General features: G+C 38.9%; 1 protein-coding gene across 2 annotated transcripts in view; it reads right to left on the reverse strand.

The window, feature by feature from the left end:
• Nucleotides 1-23,912, reverse strand: part of SMARCC1 (SWI/SNF related BAF chromatin remodeling complex subunit C1) — a 173,024-nt gene that overhangs the window by 5,709 nt on the left and 143,403 nt on the right. For both annotated transcript variants that reach the window (XM_072653841.1, XM_072653833.1), the window contains exon 26: nt 16,858-17,119. In XM_072653841.1, the coding sequence (XP_072509942.1) occupies nt 16,858-17,119 (262 nt within the window). The remainder of the gene's footprint in view (nt 1-16,857; nt 17,120-23,912) is intronic.

Raw genomic sequence — 23,912 nt, forward strand, 5'->3', positions numbered from 1 at the left:
TTAGACTATGATGACTGATTGTTAATTAGCTTGTAACTTCAGGACGTTTATTTGGGGGGGGGGGGGGACTATTTTCTTTTAAGGCTACACCATGAGATGTAAAATAATTTCACAGGTGATAAGCTTTCTCCCTCAGCTTGAGGGAAAACATATTCTCCTGGTTTTCCTACTGTTTTAACTACTTAGGCTCTTCCTGTTCCCCAAGAATCTCAGTTAGGCCTTCATCTCTTCCCCAGCTCTCCTTTAGAAGTATCACTCCCATAGCTTCAACTACTTCTACTATGTACATGACTCCCAATATTCTGGAATACGGACCCACACCTCAGCTTCTAGAGGACACCTTCACCTGGATGTTCCCACCTGCACCTTAGACTCAACTTTTCAAAACCAAGATGAATACTTTACCTTTTCTTTCTAAATCTTTTTCTTCTGACTTCATTATTTCTGCCAGGGGTACTCCAGTATTCACTGTCTTTTCCATGTCTGAAAATTTCAAACCTTTTGACTTTTTTCACTCCCTTCAGAGGCAGCTTGATGGCACCACAGTGCACAGAATGCTGGCCCTAGAGTCTTTAACACTTCAGTGCAAGTGCTCAAGACACTTCCTAACAGTGTGACCCTGGGCAACTCACTCTGCCTTAACTCCCTCATATGGAAAATGGAGACACTAATAGCACCTCCCTCCCGAGGGCTGTTGTGAGGATCAAACCAACGTTTGTAGAAGACTTAACGTGCTAGCTAAGATTATCAATGTTGCCGCTATTCATCAGTTACCATTCTGTAACCTCTCTCAGAGATGACCCTCTCTCTCTTTCCTACCACCACCCTCATGACCACTTGCCTGCATTACTACCAGAGTTCTTTAACAAGTCTTCCAAACTGGCCTTTGTACCATGGCCAGAATGATGTTTTTAAATATTTCTATTTAGTTAAATTAGTCTTTTCCTCAAAACTCTTCAGTCACTCTGCACTGCTAATATCCGGTACAGATTAACCTGTTTTGTCTGGTGTTCCAGGTCCTTCCTAAGCTGGTACCACCACTCCATGCATTAGCTAAAGTGCACTACCCTTTGTCTCTTGTGCATGCTGTTTTGTTAAGCACGGAATGTCCTGAATTCCTAACTGCAATTTAAAACACAATTTAAATGTCACTCTCTCTATGAAATCTTGCTTCAGGTTATATTCACGACTTTTCTCCTGGGACATGGTGTTTCATTTAAAAACTTTTTAGTGTATTTGCCATTTATCATTTTATGTATTATAATGATCTGTATTGGTGTTTATCTTTTAATAGATGGTAAGCTCTAAGAAGTTGGACTTGACTTTTATCTAAAGTTTTTATCCCCCAGTGCTAAACGCAGTACTTTACACACAAGTGAATGCTTAATAAATTTTCACTGAATAAGCTGCCTGAAGCAAGAGAATCCTATAAAAGATGTACTTTTGTCCAAAGAGGTGCAATTTTACAAGAATAAAATATGCTTCAAAATAATTACTGATTCACAATTGAACCCTTAAGAGTCAAACAAAAGAAAATTCAGATCATGTAATCTGCTAATGAGATTGCTTGGACATCAACCGATGCTGGAAATAGTCAAAAAGCAATTTTTGACTAATGAAGAAAATAAAGTTACCAGGCAATTCTACTCGACTTCTCTTATCAACTCTCTAGCCCACTCCCCACGGAAGCTCTTCCTTTCCACATGTACATAAACCTCTTATGGCTTCTCCTCCCCCTACTCTCTCAGCTGAGAATTGAAAGAACTGAGAACATTGATTATGAACTCCTTTTTCCTCATCTATCACCCTGGCGCCCTCCGCTACTATTTCCTTTGTCCCGTCTTACATGAGGAAGTGGCCTTGATCCTTTAACTAACAAGGTGAACGCCTCTACCTGTTCAAGTGATCCTAGTTCCCATCACCTCCAACAGGCTGCCCTTTCTGTTATCTCTACTCCCACTTATTTACAACCTCTCCCTCTCTACTGACTAATTTCCTACTGGCTAGTAACCAGACCATGTCTTCTTTATCCTAAAACAACTCTCCCTTGATTCTTCCATCCACTACCATTCTATATTCTGTGTGCCCTTTGTAGCTAAACTCCTTGTGAAGAAGCTGTCTATTACAGGGGCTCCCACTTTCTTTCTTCTTGCTCCCTTAACACCTTACAGTCCAGTTTCCACTGTTATCATCCCACTGACACTACCCTCCAAAGCTACCAATGATCTCCTAGTTGCCAAACTCAATGACTGCTCCTCATTTTACTTGATCTCTCTGCAGCTGCTGATAACGTTGATCACTCTTCTCCTCCTTAATACTCTCTTCTCTCTAGGTTTTTGGGTCACTACTCCCTCCTGGTTCTCTATCTACTTATTTGACTGATTCTCTTACAAACTATGTACTCTAACTGTAGATTTAACTTAGATTTCTGTTCTGGGCCCTCTTTTCTTCTCCCTCCATACTACTTCACTTGGTGATCTCACCAGCTCCAATGAATCTAATCACCATACTGATAATTCTCAAATCTACCTTTCCTGCCTTAATCTCTCTGCTGATCTCCAATCTCTTATCTCCAACTGCCTTCCAAACATTTCAAACTGGATGTCTGGTAGAAATCTTTAACTCACCATATCCAAAACAGAATCATTATCTTTCTCCTCAAACCACCTCCACCCCTACCTTCCTTACTACTGTAGGGCGCAACACCATGGTCCCAGTCCCTCAGGCTCACAACCGAGAGTTATCCTGGATTCCTCCATTATCTCTCGTGCCCTATGTTTAAGCTGCTGCCAACCTTTGTTGTTTTCACCCTTGCAACATCTCTCCTATATGCTCCCCTACTCTCCTGTCGCCACTCTGGTGTAGGCTGGTTCTTGTCATCTCACTCCTCAACCATTTTAACAGCCTGTTGGTGACTCTGCCTGCCTCAAGCCTCTCCCCACTTCATTCCATCCTCCAATTTCCCCCCAAACCCCAAGTCTGATCATGTCACCATCCCAGCACCACCCCAACTCAATAAACTCCAGGGGCTCCACACTGCCTTCAGGATCAAATACAAAACCCTGTCTTGAATTCAAAGCCCTTCATAGCTTAGACTTCCCATCCCATTTCCAATCTTTTTACACCTCAAAATCCCTAACACATTCTCTTCAATCTAATCACACTGGCCCCCTACCTATTTACTCCATCCCTTGGTTCTGGTCATTTTCTCTGGCTGGTCCTCATGTCTGCAATGCTTTATCTCCTCTGACTACTGACCACCCTGGCTTCCTTTAAGTATGAACTAAAATCCCACCTTTCTATAGGAAGTCTTCCCCAGTCTCTCTTAAGTCGAGTGCCTTCCTTCCCTCTGTTAATTATTTCCTAATTCAATCTACATATAGCTCTCTTTGTACATATCTGACTGCATGTTGTCTCATTCATTAGATTGTAAGTTATCTGAGGGCAGGGACTGGCTTTTGCCTCTTTTTGTATCCCCAGGGCTTAGCGCAGTGCCTGGCACACAGTAGATGCTTAATAAATGCTTACTGATTTACTGATTCCTCACATCACCACTCTGAGAAAACCTAGGGGACGGAAAAATTTAAGTTTCAGAGTCCTCTTAACACACAAGTGGTAAAGAAGGCAGCATTCATAAGAGAGCTATGGAGTAAAGGATAAGATGAGGACAAGGTAAGAATGACCTGGAAGTTTACTTCTTTGGAAACTGGCGATGTGGCGACGCTACTCACTGGCAACAGAGTGACGTGGTGTCCAGAAGGGGGAAACATAATCATTATGTTCCTAGAGAAAAAAGTACTTTACATACATAATCTATTTGAGCTCCACAACAATGTAAGGTAGGTACCCACTTAACAGACGGAGAAACCGAGGCTCAGAGAAACGCAGTCACTTGTCCATGGATAATCAGTACAAATGAATCCAGCTCTTCCTGACTCCAAGTTCAACACTGTCACATAAGCAACAGGGAGAGAAAATAAACAGCCCTAAAATTTTCAAAACTAATGTTGCTACTGATTAACTAAAACAATGTACTTTATCTCTAGGTATATAACAGTTGCCAGGAGATAGCAGTATGTAAAAGACCTGGCTTCTTCTACAAGCAAATTGAATTCTACACTAATCTATTAAATCTCCTCTCTCGTCCTCATAGGAGACTGGGAGAACAACAGATGAAGACAAGTAAGCACAAAGTAATTTTGAGAGGGAACATTAAGAGTTGAGGTTCTCAGGAAAGGCTTTCTGAGCTGAGCCTTAAAAGGAAATGAGAGAGCTGAGCAAAGCACGCATCTGAATTGCATGGCAGCACACCCATCTATGTGACATGACTTCAGCATCCCAGAACTGGAAGGTCCTTCCATCCTTATGAAAATGAATATCCTCTACAGTAGGTGCTCAAGCCTGGAGTATCACCCTCCCTAGGCTGACACAATATTCAGCCCTGAGCCACCTTTGTTTGAGTTTTACGATAGTGTTCTATAATACAGTCAACAAATGGTCATCTAGCTTGTTTGAAGATCTCTAATTAGGGGAAACGCACTCTTTTTCTTTAAACAGCTCTGATAGAACACTGTTCCACACTCATTCCTAGTCCCACCTGGTATGGCCAAGCAGAGCAAGTTTAGAAGTTGAATCTACCTTTCTTTCTTCCCACTTCAAACACTTAAAGACCACTGTCACGCGCCCTCTAAATTGTCTTCAGTCAAGACAATACTAACTCCTCCACCTGGTACTTGTGGCGGGAACTCAAGACCTTTCACCATTCTGGCTGACCTTCTGTCACTCTCCACTTTGTCAATGTCACTGTGGAATGACAACAAGCAAGTTGCCAAAGCAAGTGTGTAGGGGAACTACTAATAATACTGACAGACACAGATTGAAAATACCACACAGTAACCTGCATTCTGGCCGCTTTACTGGAATGGGTGGCCTGTGAGGTCGCATGAAAATCACACCACATAGGCAGATGGAACATATACAACGTCAATTAAACAGAATTTACACTTGGGTCCTCTGAAAAAGGCTACTATTATCCAGAAGCTGCTACCTGGACCCCAATAAAAAGAAATACATTTCTTAAACCCCAGTAAATTGCTACCTACCATAACTGGAACCAGATAGATACCTAGAATGCTACAGTCCTTATCATTTCAACAGGACAGTGTAAAATCTCTGGGCAGTGTTAAGCGTACGGTTCCCCATAAACAGAACACTGCATAAATGATACTGCCCCTCTTGCAGACAACTGCTTTTGTTCAAAGATTCTCTATGAATGAAGCCGTGATAAGAGTTACAATGGACAGCTAAGAGACTCTCTTATTCCCAATAATAATGTACTTTGGAGAAATACAATAAAATAAATAAATAAATAAAAGTACAATAAATATGTACTTTGGAGAAATAATAGAAACAAAGAACTTTGGAAGAATTAGGAATTCTAATCACTGTAATGATAAACCATAATTCCAGAGTACTAAGGATGAAAAATGTTACCCAACTCTGAAGAACGAAACATTTTTTTGGACATGGTCAATGCAGAAAGTTTGCGTGACTAGACATGCAAGGATTGTTTTTCTTTCATTCTTTTTTTTGGGGGGGGGGGGGTAAGAAGGGAAGGAGAAAGGATGGATTTTTGCTGATTGAAAAAATACATAATTTTAAAAAATCCTCTCTGGAAAAATCATGCCAGTTCTCTTTTCTCCTGCCCCATTTATTTGGAAAACATAGAAATAAGTTACCCAAGAAAGAATCTGAAAAATAATTATCAAGTGATGACACAAGAGTAAAGCAATTTCACCCCCTAATTCTTAAGAATCACAGCTGGCCTGTTTTCAGGTCCTGGAGTCAAGATTTCAAGTGTCTTTGGCTGGCTACATAATCCCCTACATCGATGGCAACAAGCCTTGTTGCTAGAAGAGTGTTCGCCTTGGCCAATCTGGCTTGTTCTCACAAAGTCAGTGCAGAAAAGTCAGCTGGCCAAGGTCAGCCTTGCTTTGCTCTCCACACCCTGACGCTGAGGAAACATTCCTTATCCATTATCAAAGTCAGTCAGTCAACTAACATTTATTAAGCTCCTCCTATGTAAGGTGTTGTGCTTAAGTGCTGAGAATACAAGGAAAGGCAAAAGTCTCACTAAAAATTGAAATTGCTTTACCTTCCTGCTATAAAAATGACCATAAATCTTGCTAACAATCAAACTTAAAAAAAAATGTTAGGATTTCCTGGGTATTACAAGAGTCAAAGATAGCTCTTTAAATAGATAGGAGCAAGAAGTATGGATAGAGGGACACATTTTTCACCTATGTTCTATTCTATTCTATTAAATTCTATTTTCAAAGGAAAAAGACAATGCTGACACTCAAGGAACCTACCTAACTACAATTTATTGCTTTTAAAATAAAGGCTACATTGAGAAGATATATATATATATATATATATGTATATATATGCATAACACCAAATGTAGCCATCCATGGGTTCCAGCCTGTCCTGATTCTGCAGACCAATGCAGACATCAAACCAGTAAGTGGCCAGAATACCTATTCTGGACTACAGATTAGCCACAAATGGTTTGCTCCCTGCTCCTTGCTCCCTGTCCCACACCTAGTTTCATTCCCTCACTTTATTTCTATAATGGATCTATGATTTCATTGGTAGAGTGAACTACAAGTGAGGAAACTCTCTTGGACAATGGATATCAGTATCCACTCTGCAAGTTACAGTCTTACACTTACCTAGAGCACCAAGAAGTTATTTGTCCAAAACCACAAAGTCCCTGTGTCAGAAGCAGGACCTGAACATTGTTTTATCAAGGCCAGCTCTCTAGCTACTATATCACGCTGCTACTCTCATTCCTTTATGCTTGAGAGTGAATGAGCAGCTCAGATGTGCTTTATAAACACACTAATGATCTAAGAAAACTTCATGTTCCTATTAATTCACCAATCAGAAGTAACAGATATGAATGCACATCTGAGTATTAATTTCTTTGATAATATCTTGCTTATAATCCTAGTTGTTTCTATCAATACAATTCTTCCTCCAACCAATCAATTAAACTATTCAGTTTAACTATTCAGGGGACAAGGATGACCAAACTACACCACTGCTTGTAGGATGCTGCCATCTATGAACACCTTTCAGGGAAGCCAAAGACTTCCATTAAAAGAGGCATTGCCCTCTAGAGGCTATAGCTATCATATGCTGTGTGAAATAGTAGGATAGTTTCACAAATAACACTTCACGAAATTGATTCAGTAGACAGCAAAACATTTCAATAGCAGAACTTATTTAGGAAAGGATAAGGATTTTAAATGAGGATACTATTTTTATGTTACTAAGAGAGAAGATTGGTTCTATTTTTTTGGTAAGGGAAAAAGTCCCTTTTCTGAATCTTCAAAATTTGGAGGTCTTCTTGATATGTGAAATGCTCATGGGCCTCATCATCTTTTAAATGTAAGAACAAAGGTATCTTCACAGACCGATACTCAATCTGTTTTCCCAGAATATAACTAATCCGATGAAGCACAGAAAACTTAAATGAACATGAATAGTCCTGATAAAAATCAACTTGGTTTTCCATCCTCTTCCATTCTCAAGTGGAAAAAAATTAGATGTCTCCTTTAGGATGAGGAGAGAAGGACAAGGCTTTAGAAAAGCAACAGTAAGGCACAAAGCGCTGGAAATGATAAATGAGAGGCAAACAGTGGACATGTGAGTTGGATTCAGACGAGGTGAAAAGCTGATAACACGCTCTCAGGTTCATTATTTATTTTATTGAAGTGTTACTTCCATCACTCCATGGAAACAGAGGTGAGCGCCAACCAAGGGTTCCTTCTCTGCTTTGCGAGGGTATAAAGAGGAGGAGTGTAGCTGAAAAGGGCTTTTAGAATTTCAAATGCTTGGTGCAATTCATTATTTTATTTCTAAATCATTCACATGTACAGCCTTTGGCTGAGCCCCCAGGAGAACAAATAATGGAAATCAGTTCTAAGTCAGAAGTCTAGACTCCTGAGTGACCTGCTTCCCTCCTTGAGGATAACCTTAACAAATTTATTTTTTCCCCTTTAGAATAAAGCTCTTAAAGTTTTCTTGTTAAAGGTTAGCACTAGAAAATGAGGTAACAATTTTGGGTATATGAAGTAAACAGACAAAAGTAACTTAGATAATAAAAAATCCTCACTTGATAACTATGGAATACTTAAACTCAACTCAAGCCTCATTTCTTCCTGGAGTTTGTGTACCTTGGATTAACTAGGCTGACTCATTTTTGGATAAAAAAGTTTATAGAGGGATTTACAACTAGAAACAGCTGAGATAATACTACCATAGTAGTACAATTTTAGTACAAATTAGAGATGGAAGGGACAAAGAAAATCTAGTCCAGCTGCTTCACTTTGCAGATGTGAAACGGAGACCACAAGAGATTTGTCCAAGTAACTTGCCCAAGTCACACCTTATTTAAGTTGAAGAGGCAGGAGCAAGTTCAGTTCTTTCTCACTCAAAGTCTAGCACCACAGAATACATTATATTGCTACTTATCTGCCTTGTCCAAACTCCTGATTTTCCATGAGAAGAAACTGAGCTCCCAAGAGATTAGGTGGCTTGTTTAAAGGTCAATTTTCATCAGTAGAGAATGGAATTTACCCAAGGTCCCCTGAATCCAAAATCCTGTATACACTACTCTCCTCTCAGACATATTAATCCTATTCCCTATACCCTTCCCACAACATGCAACATAAGATAAGCACGCTGGAGGTAAGGTAAATACTTGTGGAACTGAATACATAAAGCATGTGCTATTTATTAGTGACCACAACTGCTCAAGTTAAAATTGAGATGAAAACTTGTTGGTGCATGAGACTAACCTAATTAATGCAAACATTAAATTAAAAATTTAATTAAATTAAAATTAAATTAAAAATAAGCAGGGCTCCTTGCTTAAGAACTGTGATGACACAGTATTTTTTAAAAAAACACATGAATTGATATTCGATGACAAAAGTAACTCAGAGATTAGAAGAAACAAAGTCTTAAAACAATGTATACATACATACACATGTGTATGTGTATGTGTGTATATCAGAATATGTGTCAATTAGGCCTAGTAGCATCCCTACAACAATGTTGCTAAGTTGACCACCATTATTGCCCAAATATCCTGGCTTCCCCTAATAGGTTCATTAATGATTAGATTCATAACTGTTTATCTAAACCCCACTTAAACCTACTGACATTTTTAGCAAATGATACTTTTGGAATGATATCATTAGGATCTTGCTTCTATTGTGTCTTAATTCTCAAAAGAGAATGAGAAATTTATATGGACATTCAAAGCAACGCTAACCTTTCCCTTTGCTCTTGCAAAAATAAGTGATCTTTCCTTACACAAGTTATTGCATAACACAACTAAGAAGTGTGAATAATTAGAATAACCTAACTTACCATAGATACCCAGGGGAAAGGAAGGGTTGATTTTTTAAAAAAAATCTTCCCTGCATATTGTATTTCAGTTATTTACTTTAACATAATTCATTCAAGGATGATCATTATTCAGACAGTAACTCAAAGAGCAGAAACAGTTTCCAGGGCTCTTTCTCAAGGACCTTTTCTGGTGTGACATACACAGGAACTGAAGGAAGGCCATTAACTATTTTGAGAAGATGTAATACAAAAGAAAGGATTCTTTGGCTTGAAGGGCTAGTTTTGTGGGCCTCAGATACCAAGTAAGGGCTTGACCCTACACCATTCATGATCACTGATAACTCAATACCAAAAGAACCTTGAGGCCTTACACAGAGCCAAACATTTGTTGTATGTGTCTCTGCTATCTTGAGTTATAACTACTGAACTAATTCAATAAATGAGTTTGCTCTAGTCTGTGGGAACTCAGAACTCTAGGCTGAACTCTTTGTAACTCCAAACCACATGATCACCAACATCTGCTTAGCAACAGTACCCCACACACAGTAGGCACTTGATGTTTATCAAGGGATATTACTGATTGAATGATTGAAGTTGGAGTATTTGAAATGATAGCACTTTGAATAATGATTAATAATAATGATGATGATTAATTATAGGACCTAGAAGATAATTATTGTTCAATCATTCCAGTTGTGTCTGACTCACTTGGGGTTTTCTTAGCAAAGATTGGAGAGTGATTTGCCATTTCCTTTTCCAGATTATTTAATAACTGTAGGAAAATTAGGCAAATAAGGTTAAGTGATTTGCCCAGGGTTATATAGCTAGTAAGCGTGTGAGGATGGATTTGAATCCAGGTCAGACATGCCACCTGTTCCTTGAAGGCAGAGCCCCTGACAAACTGGTGAGAACATCCAGTCCAATGACCATCAAATCCATCTTTGCATTCCTCTAATCCTAGTGATTCACAGTCTCTAGGAGGCAAAACAGCTTTCTCCTGCAACTTCAAAATCAGCAAAATCCCATCACTTTCTAGCTCTTTTCCCTTATTGGAAGACAAACACAGATGTACAATGCTTCACCCTGTCTTTTCTCTTTACAATCTGACATGTCCCTAGTTCCATGCTCCAACGCGGTTTGAGCCTTTCTCTCAAGCTTCCTCACTAGGCTGAGAAGGAAGAGTTGGTATATTCCTTATACTTTCACTGTTGGTTCCAGATCTGTCCCCTACCATCATCACTCAGAAACTTATTTTTCTCTATTTATTCTCCTTATTCATGAGTTTATTATGTGGCTCACTGTCTATCTGGCCTCCAAGTGCAGCAATATCAACCTAATGTGAGCCAACCAGAGGGATGTTCATACCTTTGATTGCACCAACAGGTTGCACTACAAACTCACCTCAACTGGGTCCTTACTATCGTATCACACAACTTAATTTTTCATATACTGATTATCTAACTCCTTTCAGAAACTGTTCTAAAACCTAATTTTCTATCTTCAAAGCCCCAGTACTGCCTTCCATCTCCTGGCACTTAGTAGGCATCCTTATCTCCTACTTTACTGAGGAAATTAAGACATCATGAGTTCTCTCAAGATACCATACATCACCTCTTCAAAATCTCTTCCCACCTTCACCCATTATCTCTTATTTGATTACTGTCTCTAAAAAAGGATGGTCCTTTTTTCTCCACAAGTTTCTCTACTTATGGTCTTAATGCCACCTCATCTCCTTCTACCTCTTTCTATGGAATTTTTTTCATCAATAATTTCCTCACTTCTTATCTTTCCTTACTACCTGAAAAGATGATCAACGTTGCCCTAATTCTTTGAAATACACAACAAGAACAACAAAACACAACCATCTCATGAGAACCCTTTATCTTTCTTCTCTTTCAAAGCAAACTCCTACAAACCTCTGCTGCTTCCTCACTGATCATCTGTTCTCTCTACCCTGTGTACTCTGACTTTCAGCCCTACCACTCTATTGAGCTCTCTTCAAATTGAATAAAACTTGCAAATACTGAATTTCATGACCTTTTTCAGACTTCATTCTACTTAACCCCTCTGTAGTTTTCAATGCTGTTGACCAACCCCTCCCCCTGGGTATTCTCATCTCTCTGCTTTCCTGATTTTCCTACTGTTCAAATAACCACTCCACTTTTGTCTCATTTACTGAAATGATCATTATTCATCCCCTCTTCTATCCCAAAGCTCTATCTTAGGCCCTTTCTCTTCTCTCTTCCTTAGTAACCCCAGGAGTTCAAGTATCACTTCTCAGATAATTTCTTTTCAAAAACATCTATTACTATATCTATAGATAAATCTCTAATCCTTTTCCTGAATTTCAATGTCTTAACACCACACACCATCTTACCCCCTCCTTAACCAACCCCTCCTCCAACTTCCTGATTTCTGCTAAGGGCACCACCATTTTCCATTCTCTGAGGTTCACAAACTCAGAATCATCTTTGACTCTTCCCTAGACAAGACATGGAAGACTTACAGGAATGGGATAGAAGTTGCAGAGAGATACATTTAGATTTAACATCTATCAGTTAATAAACATTTATCAAACACCTACTGTGCCCTGGGCACTGTGCCAAAAAAACCTCTTCTAATATTATAGCTATCTAAAAGTAGAACGGGAAGCCACTGGAGGTAGTAGGTTCCCTTCATTGGGAGGTGGGGGTATCATCAGAGACTAGATAACAATTTGTTGAGTATATGTTCTAAGAAGATTATGAGTTGGATAATATAACCACTGAGGTTTCTCTCAGCTCTGAAGTTCTGGGATTCTCTCATTTACCTCCCATCCCCCCAAAACTGCTAAATCTTGTCTAGCCTAACTCCATAATATAGTCAGTTCTTCTATAACACGTTTTGAAAACGCAAATTTGTTCCGACACTACTGATATTTTAAGGGGACATTTTGAGTATAACACAAATTTCAGTTTTGCTTCTGCTTGATTGTTCCTCCAGAAACAGCCAAATGCAGAAAACTGCACTATTTTATAATAATTCACAAGCTCCAATGCTTCTTTCATAAGTAAACTTCAGATCTTTGTTGAGGTAAAGTGCTCTGCTTATATCTTCTGGTACAATACAAAACTGTAGGCAGAGTATGGCTGGTCTGAAGCAAGCCCATGGCCTCCAGCCCTGAGATGCAGCTTGCCAATCTAGCCCCAGGGGAACCAGGGCAAATGCTGACTGAGCAGCAGCCTGAGGCACAGATGGTGCCACTATTTATTGTACTTATGTATTTCTTAACCTTTTAACATGAACAAAACTATATTTTCACTTTTACTAGGTTATTGTCCTTTCTATAATGTATCATTGACAAAGTTTTAATTGCTCGATTTTGCATCGTGTGGTGCTTTTTACATTATGATATCCTTCAAATACTTAGTATTTAATAACAATAATAATAATAGTATGTTGTGTTACAGCAGAACTGACTGCATCTCTCACAATGACTTCCCTCTTTCCATCAACAGAACCACCACCTTGGTTCAGGCTTATTCCCTTCTCAGACAGTTTAATGAGTTGCTTCCTAATTCAAGTCCCGAAGTCCAGGTAGGTGTTCTGAAAACACAGGCCTAACCCTCATCATTGCTGTTCAGTTGTCTCATGGGTGTCCAACTCTGCAAGACTCCATTTGGGGTTTTTCTAGCAAAGCTCCTGGAGTAGTCTGCTATTTCCTTCTGCACCTCATTTTACAAATGAGAAACTGAGGCAAACAAGATTAGGAGATTTACCCAGGGTCACACAACTAGTGTCTGAGACCAGATTTGAACTCAGGAAGAGGAATCTTCCTAGTTCCCAGTTCAGTGCTGTATCCACTGTGCCACCTAGCTGCCCCCAGATACATGGAAGAGGTACACTAAAATCTTCAAAAACTGATCTTGCCACCTTCCTAAAACCTGCACTTCTCTACTGGATACACTACGAACTCCTCAGCTTGGAACTGAAATCATCAAATCCTCTACAATTTGGATTCTGCCAATTTCTCTGGGCTTTTACTCCTCTTTAATATATTTGAAGTTTCATCCCTCATCTCTACCCCTTTTACACTGGCCATCTTTCATCCCCAGAAGCAATCCCTCCTTGACTCTTCTTAAAATCACCAGCTTTCTTCAAGGTTCAGGACAGGTGCTACTTCCTACACACTGACTTTCCTGAGTTCTCCAGTTGTTAAAATTTTCTGTCATCTCCAATCATCTTGCATTTGCTTAATTACACACACATGTATTCCTAATAGAATCTAAGTTCCTTCAAGGTAGAGATAGCTTTGTTTTTTGTCTTTATATTGCTAGCAAATGTTCGTTGAATTAAATCAGAGTAAGCACTTCCACACTGGCACAGATCACAGGTTAGATGCTTTCATATCCTGAAATTCTTGTCTATGTTGTAATGTTCTAATCAAGTTGTGCATTTCAGGCTGGCAGCCTCATCTCAATTCTAGGGCAGGATTTCATCAAAAGCACTAGGGTGAGATTTTATTGTTTTCAAAACTGAGAGGAATATAGTATTAAATGGAATATTTCTTACATCTAAATCAGACTTCAACAATCAAAGGGCATTCTAATAACACTACTGCACATACCATTTCTACCTAGAAGCACTCTAGGATCATACATTTAGAACCGACTGAACCAGCCAGTTTGGTGTCAAATTCAAATAGAAATGAGGTCATAAAGATCCCTGTGGGTTCTATACTGACTTTAGTTTTAAAATGTATTATCCATGTTCTACTGTATTTTTATTTACTTTGTTAAACATTTCCCAATTATATTTTAATTTGGTTCAGGCTTCACTCAAAAAATATTGTGGGCCACATGTAGCCAACATGTTTGAAACCTTTGGACGAACCCCTAGATTTACAGATTAAAAACACTGAGTGTTGGAGAGGTGAAGTGATTTGTCATATATTAAGTGGAAGAGCTAGAATTTGAACTCAGGTCTTACAACTTCCAAAGCTACTACACTTTAAAATTCCATCATGAATGAAGAGTGCAGTTTGAGAAACAGTTTTCTGAACTAAAGAGAGAAGAACTTGCTCTGCCTGAACAGGCATATTTGTTATAAGAATTTTGTTTTCTTTTTTTTCAATGGGGGAAGAGATGAAAGAAAATAGATTTTATTTTTAAAAATAAATTTTAAAAAATTTAAATGGAATTACACTATGATATCTCTCAAAGAAGTAAACCAATCACTGCCATTCTCTGTAAGAAATAGGAATAAAACAATTGGTAGAAAGCTAGCTCTGTTTACCCAGCCAAGTCAGGAAGCAGCACCAGAAGACGTTGAGAACAGGGCTCTTTTCATACAAATGCAATTCTAAACATTTAAATGGGAGGAGAGGGAGAGAAAGGACTAAAGCCAAAAGGGGCTCAGGTAGAACCTTTTCTCTCCAGTCACTTTGCTAATCCACATGTATCAACTTCATTACAAAGTTATGCTGGTGAAAAAAACAATGTTCTAATCTGGCACAATGATGTGCTCTATCATACATCACAAAGGCAGAGAAACATTTTCATGATATTTACTTATAAAGAATCACAAGAAAGACTAAGAAGTTTCAAGCTGAGTAAAATACACCACCTCGTACTGAGTTAAAATATTTTAGCTCTCATGCTGTAACTACCATGTCCCTTTTGGCTTCCAAAAGCTGACATTCTATCCTCTCATAAAACATGACATGGTTCATTATTTAGTAGAAGGACAGCTAACCTGAAAACTACCTTTGTGCCAATGCAAATTTCTAATAATTTTCACTGAATAAAGGGAACATCAGCTGGCAGACTCATGTCGATAGTTCCTAAATAACAACTCTAGGTAATTAAGATTGTGCAGACCATTATTCGTTTAGAGATGTTTACAAAATTCCTCCCTTGCCCTAGTTTCTTAACTTCTATTTTGCTAATCTCCAAAGAATGTCTGTCTTTTAAATTTTTTCCTTTTCTTCTGAGGATGGTTTTTGATGCTATATTTTCTCTTACTAGCTAACTAGCTTACTAGTATCACATGCCTTCATTCTGCATTTGAACCCTAAAGCAATTTCATATATAAAAAGCAATAAAATCTCTTTTCAGAGTAATTAAATGTTCAATATCTCCACCTACCTATCATTATTTTAAAAACCCTATTCTGTTTTTGTGAGGGAAAAAGAAAGCAAAAACAGGGACTGTTTTTCTTCCAAAGTTTGTTATGTAAACACTTGTTTGTAGGGGACTGCCTCCGCATTGAGGGGAACAATTGTGTCTGTCCTTTTTCTGAGGAAAGGAAGCAAAAGGCAGGACCTTCTCTTTGTCCATCTTTTTTATAGAAAATAAAGAAATGGTCAATGGTCAACCACGCAGGAAATACTGTGTCCTGTGTTCCTGCCTGCTATAGTCATTGAGTATACATATGCTGTATCAACATTTTACCCTAAACTCTTTCCTGTCAAGTATTTTAGGCCTTGAATTTAATTAAAAATAAATAAATAAACCACCATCACTACTTACTACCACATCTGACTAAAACTGAACAAAAGCATGAGAAATTTATTTAAAATGAAAGAACCATCAAAAGAGACTAGTGAACTTCATATGTCAAACCTAAATTTAAGATAAAAAAACTTATAAAGTATTAAACCTCAATGAACAACACATGTAATAAGTGACTCCTTTCCACAAAATAGTATTTATTATTAAGGATGTGAGATTTTGAAGTTGCCCAAATACTTCCCACATAACTTGTTTCATGAGGCCTGTACCTTTTGAAGGCTTAATGGGAAGTTTAAACCATTAAGGAAAGAACTTCTGTCTTGTTCAAGATGCAAAGTGGAGGTCAGTTTGCTTAGACCAAGGATGTCCAACTTCTCAGAGAATATAACATGTCATATAGACTGAATCAAAAAGGATGTTAGGATGTACGTAATAACATATCACGTACATCGTAACAGAATAACGATAATATAGATTCAATATGTAATTTACAGGTCTGTGTATAAAAATAAGTGCAGACAATTTCAAAAGAAATATTTCAAGAATTAAAAATACCTATTTCAATTTCATTTTAGCAAATCCAATAACAAGCATAATCATTCCCTTTTTATAACTGAGCATCAGTGAGGTTAAGTGGTCTATCCAAGGTCTTAAGTGTGAGAGGAAGAACTCAACATTCCCTCAGAATATTTTCCCTGTGATTTTGTTTCCAAAATTCAACATTCTTAACTTTTATTCTATAATGCCTCATTATTACTAGTAATGTCCTATGTGATAATAGGCAAGTGTCATTTTAGTCTCTGGGTGACTACACCTTATATTTTGAATAGAACCACTGCAAAAGCAGCCAATCCAAAAACTGGAGCTATTTGACTCTTGAGGACTAGATAGATAGTTGTCTGAGTATGCTTTAATGCTACAATGACGTTTAGTACACCCTTACCTGGTTGGGGGGGATGAGGAGGGGGCATCTGATGGTGCATCATGGGATAAGGAGGGGGCTGCTGATGAGGCAACATTCCTGGATGCCCTGGTGCTCCAATTGGGTTCATACCAGGTCCTCCAGAATGCTGGTGGGACTGCTGAGCGTTCTGTCCATGCTGCTGTTGCTCCATTTGCTGGCGAGCCCTTAATTCAGCATATTTTAGCTGCTCCATGTGGAAGTTCTGGCGTTCAGTGAGTAACTGCTGCCTCTGCTGTTCTAACTATAATGATAAAAGGATAGGGAAGAAAAATCACAATGTTTTAAAAAGCAAAAAAAATGTTTCAACGTAAATTTCTCAAACCACTATATTGCTAATCAGTGTGTTAAAATTTCCTCTGTGATTCCCAACATCCTGTAAAAGGAACCCAGTGTTACACAAAACGGCTTGTGCCCCTGCTCCAATTCACTTTCCCTGCATTCAAATCCTGCCTTCCTCTTCCAATTGTTTAGCTGTGTGTATACAGTAGCACTCAAGCGGAAATTGAATACAACAGACACTTTTCTATAGCAAGACCTCACTGAGACCTAATGCTGACACAGCTGCAAATGCAGCTGAAGTTCACACAAGGTTCCTCCCCAAATCTACATGTGCACAGAGTGGGAGGAGGGGTGGGAGAGAAAAAAAAGAAAGAAGCAGCCAAACTTCAAATGCACTGCCAAGATTTGGAAAAATCTGCTCAAACTCATAGTCTTTAACCTCTTGTCCTCAAAATTTCCAACAAATATGGCTCTGCTTTGAAGTATTTCATGTTTCAAAAAAGGAGCCCTCTCATAAACACGGAAGCAGGAAAAAAAAACTGGCAAATGTCTTCCTACCCAAACCTGTGATAATTTTTTCTTTTGTACCATGCCCTTTGGTACCAGTATACTACATATGAAAATCAGGAATTGTTCTCATTGGCATTATTTTTTTTCCTATATGTTCCACATGGCTGTGTTTGTCTTGCCCTGGGCCAACTCCACCTGTTACTGCGTTTGATCCATTTGTATCACAGCAAAAACTGCCAGTGGTGTAAGTGGGACATGTCTGAAAACAGATTTAATGATTGGCAAGGATTACTGACTCCTGTACCCAGCGACTGAGTGGGAGGCATTATTATCTGCGTGGGTAAAGGGTGCAGCCAAACCTACGTGCAGCACATAAGTAAAGGTCCTTTGAGCAACGTTGAAAACAATCCCTTGTGGCACTATATCTTCACCCCCCTTTTCTTCCTCAGTCTTTCCTAAGCTCTCCAGACATTCAAAGGGTCTATACTCTGCAGCCTCACTTGACACCTCCAACTACACTGCACTCCCACTAACTACTGTACAAAAGCACTGCTCCAGTCACACTATCTCCTAAACATATCACGTTACTGCTGTCGTTATTCTTTCTCTCACCTATAAATTCCTGTAGGAGTAGCTTTTATTGTCCATACCAATCATTTGTAATTATATCGTTTTTACTGTTAGATTTTTAAACAGTGTCTATGCCACATATCTCCAGATAAATTCTGCAGCCTCCACTGAGTATTTCAAAGACCTGTGATTGTGCAGATATTTGGACTTCTTCCTTTTAAGAAGATTTTTAGACCGTTTACAACTTAGTGAATAATCAAGAGTTGCTGTGGCAAAAGTAAAGACAGGATGATGATGAAGAGAGAAGAGGAAAAAGAAACCTCATGAACATTTTGTTATAAAGCAGAAATGGTAGGGCCTGGACATGATAATACCATAAAAAGAAAACCAACGTATATTTGAGCAGATGGTAAAAGATTTGTTCTTGATGTGGGAGTGCTCCCTGAGTCAAAGGTTTATCAATGTTTCCCCTGCCTACCAGAATTCTTTATATTCCTTGTTTGTAGGATGGGAAATTATATTATATTCATGTATCACAAGCTATTTAACAGCCGCAAGTTGACAGGTATGTAGTGTGCTTCAAATTCTCTGGCAACAAAAAAGTGATATAAAGCTCATGTGCGCGTGCGCGCGCACACACACACACACACCTCCTTTAAAAACTTTTTTGTTCTGAACCTCAATATAAAAAACCCAGCACATCCATATATGCAAAACATGAAAAAAAGAGCTATATAAGAAACCATGAGTTTCCATTTCATATCATTTTCTTTTTTAAAAAAACTATAAAATAACTTTCAGGTTACTTATAAAAATGTTTGGCTCTACTTTTCCCTGAACTTCCTTCTCTTCTGTGCATTTAGAAAAATATTTCAATGGCTCCCTCTTTTACATCACACTCTAACCTCCTACCCACCCCTACCCTCCAACCACCACAAAAACCCTTGTAATAAATAAGCACAGTCAAGTCAAATGAATTCACCTAATAGCCATATGTATGTCTCTTGGGGCACTCTGAGTCCATCACCAGTTGGGGGTAGGTAATACGCTTCATCACAGGCCCTCAGGAGTCAGAGGTGACTACTGCACTCACCAGAGTTCTAAAATATTTCAATTGCTTTTCTTTACAATGCTGCTGATCCTGTACAAATTGTACTTTTGTTTCTGCTTACTTCACGCTTCATCAGTTCGTACCAGCCCAGGACTGTCTTTAATCACTTCCATTGTCATATCTTATAGAACCATGATATTCTAGTACACTTAGACACCACAATTTGTTTAGCCATCCCCCAATGATGAGCACCCCATTAGATTCTAGAATCCCATTTAAATCCCATTTAAAGCTAAGGTAGACACTATAAAATATCTGGGAGTCTACCTGACAAAACAAATCCAGGGACTATATGAACACAATTACAAAACACTTTTTGCACATAAAGTCAGATCTAAGTACGTGGAAAAACATCAGTTGCTTGTGGGTAGGCCGAGCCAATATAATAAAAATGACAATTCTCTTGCTGTTGGGCTTTGTTAGTAATAATATACAGAAATGGAGATGATTTATGTGGGTTTATTTTGTAACCTGCAATTTTGCCAAGTGGGTTATAATTTCAAGTAGTTTTTTACTTGATTCTTGGGATTCTCTAAGTATATCATCATATCATCTGCAAAGAGCAATAACTTAGTTTCTCCCTTCCTTTTCTAATTCCTTCAATTTCTTTTTCTTCTCTTACTGCTACAGTTAACATTTCTAGCTGAATAAAAGTAGTGACAACGGACACCCTTGTTTTACCCCTGATCTTACTGGAAATGCATCTAGCTTATCCCCACTGCATGTAATGCTTGATGATGGTTTTAGGTAGATACTGCTTATTATTTTATGGAAAGTTCCATTTACTCCTTTGCTCTCCAGTGTTTTCAATAGGAATGAGTGTTGTATTTTGTCAAGAGCTTTTTCTGTATCTATTGAGATAATCATGCGGTTTCTGTTAATTTTGTTGTTGATATTCTGTGCCAAACCAATCAAACTACCAGATAATTATTTTCTAGAGCTAGAAAAAATAATATCAAAATCCATCTGGAAGAACAAAAGGTCCAGAATATCAAGGAAACTAATGAAAAGAAATGCTATGGAAGGTGGCCTAGCCCTACTAGATCTCAAATTGTATTATAAAGCGGCAATCATCAAAACCACTTGGTACTGGTTAAGAAACAGAGGGGTAGAGGAGTGGAATAGGTTAGGTACTCAAGACACAGCAGTCAAAGCAATCTACTATTTGATAAACTCAAGGACCTCAGCTTCTGGGATAAGAACTCACTATTTCACAAAAATTGCTGTGAAATATGGATAACAGTGTGGTGGAAACTGGGTATAGACCAATGCCTGCCATCACACACAAGAATAAAGTCCAAATGGATACATGATCTAGGTATAAAGATTGATACTATTAACAAATTAGGGGAGCAAGGAATAGTGTATTTGTCAGATTTATGGAGAATGGAGAAATTTTTGAATAAATAAGAGACAGAAAACATTATGAAGTGCAAAATGGATAATTTTGATTACATTAAACTGAAAAGTTTTTGCACAAGCAAACCCAATGCAACCAAGATTAGGAAAGAAGCAGAAAACTGGGAAAGTAGTTTTTCAACTAGTGTCTGTGATAAAGGCCTCATTTCTAAAATATATAGAGAACTGAGTCAAGTGTACAAGAATACAAGTCATTCCCTAACTGATAAATGGTCAAAGGATATGAACAGTTTTCAGAGGAAGAAATTAAAGCTATCTAGAGTCATATGAAAAAATGCTCTAAATTACTATTGATTAGAGAGATACAAATCAAAACAACTCTGAGATACCAAGATACCACACCACACCTATCAGATTGGCTAACATGACAAAACAGGAAGATGATAAATGTTGGGGAAGATGTGGGAGGGTTGGAACACTAATTCATTGTTGGTGGAGCTGTGAGCTGATCCAACCATTCTGGAGAGCAATTTGGAACTACGTCCAAAGGGCTATAAAAATGCGCATATCCCTTGACCCAGCAATATCCTTCTAGGACTGTATCCCCAAGAGATCATAAAAATGGGAAAGGGTCCCACATGTACAAAAATATTTATAGCAGCTCTCTTTGTGGTGGCCAAAAACTGGAAATCAAGGGGATGCCCATCAACTGGGGAATGGCTGAACAAGTTGTGGTATACGAATGAAATGGAATACTATTGTGCTATGAGAAATGATGAACAGGGAGACTTCAGAGAGGCCTGGAAAGACTTATATGAACTGATGCTGAGTGAAAGGAGCAGAATCAGGAGAACTTTGTATACAGCAACAACAACAGTGCGCAAGGAGTTTTTCAATGAATTATTTCCATTTCTATTTTACCCCCTGGTTCTAGGATAACAGGGCAATTTTCCTTGATAGTTTCTTGGAAGACAAAGTCTAGGATCTTTTTTTGATCATGGCTTTCAGGTAGGCCAATAATTTTTAAATTATCTCTCCTGGATCTATTTTCCACATAAGTAGTTTCTCCAATGAGATATTTCACATATTCTTTTATTTTTTCATTCTTGTGGTTCTGTTTTATAATTTCCTGACTTTTCATAAAGTCATTAACTTCCATCTGCTCCATTCTAATTCTGAAGGAATTATTTTGTTCAGTGATACTTTTGGATCTCCTTTTCCATTTGGCCAATTCTGCTTTATAAGGCATTCTTCTACTCATTGGGTTTTTGGACTTCTTTTGCCATTTGGGTTAGCCTATTTTTTAAGGTTTTTTTTTCTTCAGTATTTTCTTGGGTTGCCTTTAGCAAGTTGTTGACTAGTTTTTCATGATTTTCTTGCATCACTCTTTTTGGGAAGAGAAATAAGCTTCTCCATGGCCTGCAACCAATTCACATTCCTCTTGGAGGTTTTTGATGTAGGAGCTTTGACTCTGCTATCTTCCTGTGGTTGTATGCCCTGATCTTCCTTGTCACCAAAGTAAGATTCTATAGTCTGAGTTCTTTTACTCATCTCCCCAGTCAAACACTTGACTTTGTAACTCTTTGTCAAGGTAGGACTCTGCTTCCGGTGAGGGTGGAGGTGGATGTACTATGCCAGGCTTCATGGATTTTGTAATCTGCTGTTTGATCCCCCACTGTCTGTGGGCCCAGAGCCCTGGAAGGAGCCTCTACTGCTGCTGCTCCAACGCCCTGGAGCTGGGGCCTGACCTGGCCAGACAGCAAGCTCCTCCCTCACCCATGTCCCACAGAGTTTTTTCACTGACCATCCTGGTATTTGTGGGTTGAGAAATCTCAAAACCCCCAAAGCTGCCAACAATCCAGTCCCTTGAGGCCTGCTCCAGCCACACTGTACTGTGCTCCACTCCCTGCTGGTGAGACAGACCCTTCTTGTTGACCTTCCAGATTGCCCTGAGCTGGGGATTTGTTTCTCTCTGTCATTTTGTGGCTTCTGTAGCTCTAGAATTTGTTTAGAGTCACTTTTTACAGGTATTTGGAGGGCTGTGGGGGAGAGCTCAGGGAAAGCCTTGCTTTTATTCTGCCATCTTGGCTCTGCCTCTAAGGTTTTATTTTCTTCAGTACTTTTTTGTGTCTCCTTTAAAAAGCTGTTGGCTTTTTCCCCCAATGATTTTCTTGCTTCACTCATTTCTTCTCCCAGTTTCTCCTCCACTTCTCTCATTTGATTTTTAAAATCCTTTCTGAGCTCTAACAAATTCGTTTTGGGCTTGTGTCTAATTCATGTTTTCTTTGAGACTTTGTAGTTATTTTGATGTCACTGTCTTCTGAGTTTGCATCTTCATCTTCCCTGTCATCAAAGTAACTTTTCTACGGTTAATTTTTTTGTTTGATCATTTTCCCAGCTTACTGCTTGACTTTTAACTAGGTGCTAAAAGTTGGGGGTTACTCCCAGGACATTGTTCTAAGTTTTAGGTTTTTTATGCAGCTATGGGGTCTCTAAGTTTCTAATTTTTCCACGATGTGGTCAATGGTTTATGCATAATCAGAAGCACCCTTTTCCACCTTGGAACTGTGACCAGTGCCCCGGCTCCCCTGCAGCTACCAGTGCTATTGCTTCTGATGTCCCTGGAAATGTGACTCAGGCCCCTACTCTCTGCAGCCCTAACTGCTAGCACTCCTTTCTGCCTTGGACTTGAAATCAGGGCCCTTGCAGACAACCATAAACACTCCTCTCTGCCCTGGAACTGTGGACGGGGCTTCTATTCTCCTGCAGCCACAAGCACTAGTGTACTAGTACTTCTATTTGCCATGGAACTAAGACCTTGAACTATCTATGGGCAAAACAACACTTTTTAACCAGTTATCTGATCCCCTTACCCTCTGTGGATTGTGAGAGCTCCTGTGATGCTGATGTAGCTCTGTTTCCAAGGCCTGCTTAATGGTCTTGGGACAAGTGCTATCCTGCACTGTTTTACAGGCCTGAACACTACCTTAGTGACATAGACCTTTCCTGCCAATTTCCTAATTTGTTTTGAGGCAAAAAATTGTTTCACCCTGACACTTTCTTGGTTCTGCCACTCCAAAATTAAGATTTGTTTGGTGGGAATTTGGGAGAATTCAGGTGAATTCTTGTCTTTACTTTGCCATCTTGCCTCTGCCTCCAGAGCAGAGTTTTTTAATCTGGGGTACATGGACAGACTTCAAGGGAT

The sequence above is a fragment of the Notamacropus eugenii genome, chromosome 1 (assembly GCF_028372415.1).
Source record: "Notamacropus eugenii isolate mMacEug1 chromosome 1, mMacEug1.pri_v2, whole genome shotgun sequence".
NCBI lineage: Eukaryota > Metazoa > Chordata > Mammalia > Diprotodontia > Macropodidae > Notamacropus > Notamacropus eugenii.